This window comes from Ixodes scapularis, unplaced genomic scaffold (genome assembly GCF_016920785.2).
Source record: "Ixodes scapularis isolate PalLabHiFi unplaced genomic scaffold, ASM1692078v2 PGA_scaffold2__306_contigs__length_199485367, whole genome shotgun sequence".
NCBI lineage: Eukaryota > Metazoa > Arthropoda > Arachnida > Ixodida > Ixodidae > Ixodes > Ixodes scapularis.
In genome coordinates, this window is record NW_024609857.1 from 164,944,839 (window position 1) to 164,950,269 (window position 5,431).

General features: G+C 45.3%; 1 protein-coding gene across 1 annotated transcript; it reads right to left on the reverse strand.

Annotated features, from left to right (window-relative positions):
* Positions 1–2,301: 2,301 nt before the first annotated feature.
* On the reverse strand, positions 2,302–3,277 carry LOC115332180 (sulfotransferase ssu-1). Its single transcript, XM_029994534.4, has one exon. It carries the CDS (start codon positions 3,011–3,013, stop codon positions 2,393–2,395), a length of 621 nt encoding a protein of 206 aa, XP_029850394.3. The 5' UTR covers positions 3,014–3,277; the 3' UTR covers positions 2,302–2,392.
* Positions 3,278–5,431: the final 2,154 nt, after the last annotated feature.

A 5,431-nucleotide genomic window follows, 5' to 3' on the forward strand; every position in this document is an offset into this window, starting at 1 on the left:
ACCACAACATCTTACCGGCTTTTCTTTTTATGTCCTGGCGCGTCTTCAGAAGAATAACTTCACAGAGATCCCTGGCATGAGTATGCGTTCCAGTCCCGACCATCACAATATTTATGGACTCATCGGTTGCTAGTTTCGCCTTGCGGAGTTTTCTATCCCTACATATTCAATACATGCTGGAACTGCGATTTCTGCTAATAGTGTACGACTATTCTTGGTAGGGTAGCATCGGTGCACCATCCTGACTTTTCCTGACTTCCATTCCTTGACGGTGTACTTGCAAAGACGAGAACCTACAACGAGTCTTTTCCTTTTCCGGGCGGCATACGCGGCCAGTATGCAGTCCTAATAACATTATAAAAAATTCGGGCTTGAAATGTCAAAGCAAACAAAAGACTGAAAGAAAGGAGTTCGGTGCTTTTAGAAAAATTATGGGCGACTGCGGTCTTATGGAAATACGGTCCGACGAGTGTTCCGGTGACGAAATGAGCTAGAAACAGAAGGCCCGTGTGACCAGTTGGCCTATGACGAGTTCTCCTGGGACGATTAGGATTGTGACGAGTGGGCAGGTTCCCTTTGCAAAGTTCCTAAGTGATGCGGAGAAAAAACAAGAACAAAAAAAAAAGGAGAGTCTAAAAGTTACGCCGGTTTGCCACTGTTGTTTTACGCGTGCGACCCGTACAAGGTCACCAAGGTTGATCGCGGTCGAAGATTCCGAAACAGGGGTTGCAGTTCAGGGTTTTCGTCGGAAGGTCGAACATTCGAAACGAAATTAGAAGTAATAGAAAATAAGTAAACTTAAAAGAGAGCCTGAGGTAAGTAGACAAAAAAGAAAAACGAACAAAGAGAGTTTGTTTGAAGGTATTGCCTGCTCGCGACCGTTGCTTTTTTGTGTTACGCGTGTCACCAGATTTTCCCAGATCCAAACATTTCGTAAGTTCTTCTTTTTTTTTTTGCTTGGGGGTGGGATGCCGGATGTCAGGGTTGGTCGGGACATTTGATCGAACACAGTTTTATCGAAGTTGTTTTATCGAACGCCGTTGCATCGAACGCCATTTCCTTGAACACCATTTCATCGAAGCCGTTTGATCAAGCACCGCCTACTTGAGCAAGAGGAATTCTACACTTTGGAAATAGTTTCTCTTTATCCCCGGGAGGATAGCCACTGTTATAAAATTCATTATAATGGGCCTTTTTGTGAGTTTGGCCAGGATCTTGACTCGCCCTCGCGGGAATCGCTCGAAACACTTTTGGGGGCTCCTTCGTCTGCGCCATGGCTTGTCGTGTCCCCCGATCCGCGTGTTTACGTGTGTTCTCTGGTGGCGTTGTTTCGTCTTTCACCATCCTGAATGTGTAATTTTGTCGTCACTTCGCGTGTATCTTTTTTTTTTTAAATGCCTGAGGACAATCTTGAAGGATTACAAAAGCCACTGTCTACGATACAGACGACCACGTTCGTCTTTATACCTTGAAAGATGGATAGACCTCCGACGCGGCATCGGTTCCTACCGTCGACTCGGAGTCACTCAATCGTCATTTGGGTGTCGCGTCATGCAAGCGACTGAATAAAAAAAGGCCGGCTTTCAAGGCAATGCTATGTAAGAAAAGTAATGGTGAGCAGTTTCCATCCTGACGCAACTTATCCACCTTGAGAGGAATTCGTAGGCTCCGTCTGAGGTCAGGCCACTACAAATAGCTAATTACGCTCTCCTAGAGCGCCTAAGTTATTTAAGTTGATTGCGTTCCGTCAGTTCGCCGTTCTGTGTACCGCGCGAGTGCACTGGTCATCGTCGTGCCCGGGGCCGTGTAATCGAACTCGGATGGAATGAAATCTGGGTGGTCTCGATATCGGGAAGGCTCGCCTGCACCGTCAAAATGTTAGGAAAGGTATGTTAGAAACAATTTAGCTTTGAATTGAGAACGTCTACGGACCTCCGACGAAGTAGGTAGTAAGAAACATGTAAGGTTTACAGCGCTGATTACTAAAGCTTGTGAACTAAAACACCACTCGAGAACATCGTGGGTCAAAATACTTTTTTTTTGTTTTATTTGTCCGACAAAACAGAATCCACACATACGAATTTAGTGTGAACTGCATTCACTGAGATCTTAAAAAATGCGCGGGGTGACCCTTCGCGTTTCTTGCTTAGTTCTTCTGCTTTCATATGTTAGAGCAGTCTTATTGGTTACGATGCGACAATAGGATACTCTGGACTGGCCACGCCCCGCGTTTCAGAAATTGTATGTGACTATAATATTATTCTCATTATTGTGTTCTTCTTAATATTATGACTATTATACTGACATTACAACAGGAAATGTGTTTATTGGTGCGCAAGTGGGGACAGGACCATTAGTACTCCTGCTCGAGCACGCTACCGGGTCATAAACATTAAACAACTTCCTTGCGGTCCAGAAGCCAGTCCACGCCATCCCAAAGCCTTGGCACAGAAGTGCCCTCCATTTCCTTGAAGAACCTTTCCTCCAATCGCCGTGACTGTTCTACCGAAAAGTAATTCCTCCAGTCTCCAACAACGCCCTTCCTCACGAACTGTACTTCCCAATCCTTTTTCATCTTTGCCACGCTCGTACCATCAACTACAGCCGTCATTTTTGCTTCGTCTTCCGCAAGCTCCTTAGCGAGTTGGTCGTCCAGGAAACCAGCGATCTTGAGAACCGATTTCTTTGTGTCAGCATGAATCGATTCGTATGTGAGAAACAGGACGTTCGGCTCGTCTTTCTTTGCGTACCAAGATAGTAGGTTCTCATAGTAGCTGCCGAAGTCTGTGAGGCCCTCGACGAAAAGCTCAAAATACTCGTGAAAATTTCCATCTTGGAAACAGTAACTGGGAATTGCCTTCGTGTGATGGTAAAAAGACACGCAACAGTCTTTAGGGTTCCTGGCCACGTATATGTACTTAGTGGAAGGCGAGAAAGTTGCCAAGTGAAAGGGCAGGTGAGTGAAGATGACTCGCGGTCTCTGGGCCTTGAGAATGCCTTCTAGACCATTCATCTCAAGAAAGCTTCATCCCGGCGTGACGCCCCTGCAGACTCGGAAGCACGTCTTGACGATTTCCAGCACCCAGTGAGTACCGCACTTGGGAAAGGTGACCAAGATGATGTCGCTTTCCTCCGGCTGGTAGCGGAGGCCGCTCCGGTAGACCTCTTCTGAGAAGGATCCCGGCAAGCGGTGGCCATCGATGATCTGGGCGGCGGGTCGGTCTCTCTCCCTCATCCTCTGGGACCGAAAGCAGACGGTGTTGAACCGTCAGTCTGAAACCCCTGTCGGGCGAATACGTTAATGGTCTCAAAAATAAACTCCTTTATAGGTTTGCACACCGGTCAGAGACACGCTCTAGGCATCATAGTCTGACTTCTGACTTGCTTGCTAGTTGCGCGAGCAGACACGCGGCAGCCTACGGCATCGTCTGTCATTTCATCCCCGTCTTTTGTCGTCTGCAATGCCGTAGGACGCGACCATAAAAGCGGCATATTAGCGTTCCATGATGGACGAGCCACGGCCTGCACTGGTTCGTCGATTCTCTAGCACCTTTAACACCTTTAACGTGCTTGTCTGAGAGGTGTGTGGCGCTTTGTCACCGTACAAAAATGTCGAGGCGCCGGATAAGGAAGCATGTCATGTTGAACGCTTTAGCAACGCTTGTGGCCATTCGGTGTAACGCGTTTTGACTCGAGGACGAGCGTCCCAGCATACTGGTTTCTGGTTAGTGCAAGCTTTGGCTATCACATCCTAAAGCCCGGAATGCATGCACAAAAGCAATAAAAAAGAACAGCCGAAAATCGTGCGAAACGGGAAAAAAAGAAAATACAGACCTATGATGTATTTGTTTTTAACAAAAGAACCCCGCGTATATATCTTTTCTGGTTACCCTCGTCTTCAAACACGTAGGTAACGCATCCGGTATTGGCGACGCAAAAAAGAAAGCAAGACATTACAGCCTGGATTAAGTGAAAAAAAAAGAAGGAAATCGAAGACGCAGAAGGAGAAGCATTGACAGCCGCAATCAAAATTTGAACACCTTTCATTCGCGTGGCGATGACAAAATGGTGTTTTCTCCTACCAGAAGTTGCACTTTTTAAGATGACGACGACTACGCAGAGATCATTTCTAGGTACTGCAGGTAGACTACAGAAATAGCAGATATGAGTTTAATAGAACCAGATAGGCAATTGGCGCGCAGTACGAATACTCTCGTTTTCCCTCAATAGCGTGGAAGCATCTTATCATTATCCGCAGTTAGATTATTGGCTGGTTTTTAGGAAGTGTAGAAGGTATTATGAAAGAGCGCAAACAAAATCCTGGGAATTTTTTTTTTTAATTTTACGTAGAAAGAATGCTGGGGTGTACTGCATTTCTTGGCTCAGGTGCGGTCTCTGAACGAGCAATTTACACCACACAAGTCAGTACGCCAGATAAAGGCCTGACTTGTCCCAAATTTGCCAATCCTAACTTGAGCCTAATAAGGCTTTTCTCCAAGGCGCACCCATAGTGCGATAGTACATATCTTTGACTTTTCTACGTCTTTTTTTTCGTTCGTCACATTATTGCCAAGAGCCAGACATGAGCCAGAAATGTTACATAAAAGCCATACAAGTTACAACTCGAATTGTATCCTAAATTTGACGCTTGTTTGGAAATATAGGCACGAAAGTTGCCGGGTGAAAACTGAACAGCCAGACAGTGAAGCTTCACTCTGGCACTTGCTTGAAAATTAAGTGCCGGAGTGATGAGACTCTGGTCAAAAATGTATCTGGTATTTTCGGCTTTTAGGATCCAAATTTCCGGACAAATGAACCAGAGAGCTGCGCTGCCAAGGGCTGTAGTCGTTTTGACATTGCTACGGGGTGAAGCTGAGCAAGATGATACATAATTATTAGAATTACGAGCTGAACAAAAAAAAGATGAACACACACAAAAAAAATATAGTCTACACTACTGGAATAGCAACAATTTTATGCCACTTCGTCCTTCTCATTTGGCGACAAAAATAAGGTGGCTTTTTCTATTTTCTTCTTCATCGTCCTCTTCAAAATCGCGTTCTTTCGGACCCTCGGAAGAAGGTGATTTCCTTGGGATGCACTTTTGACGACTAACTTTCAGTTCTTTGAGAGTAAAACAGGAAACATCAACGGTGCGTTGGTAACTTTGTCACGAGGTGTATATCAGACTGTATTTTGAGGTTCAGTAAAACCTGATGTGTAAATGCCCTGTGTATTTACATTGAGGAGGTGTTCCTCAACAAAGTTAGATACCCTCTAAGATTCTCCCACCTCTCGTCACTGAAGCAACGCCAAGAAACTTGTTCCTTCGTGACGGCTGCCACCTTTTTTTTTCTTTTTGAAAAGTCGCTGGTTCTTCAGGTTGCAATAGAACGTGTTTCGCCATTGATAGTAAATCATTCACTTAATT

What these genes read in the sequence shown, in the direction of transcription:
- LOC115332180 (XM_029994534.4), bottom strand. Translation starts at nt 3,013, where the DNA reads ATGAATGGTCTAGAAGGCATTCTCAAGGCCCAGAGACCGCGAGTCATC.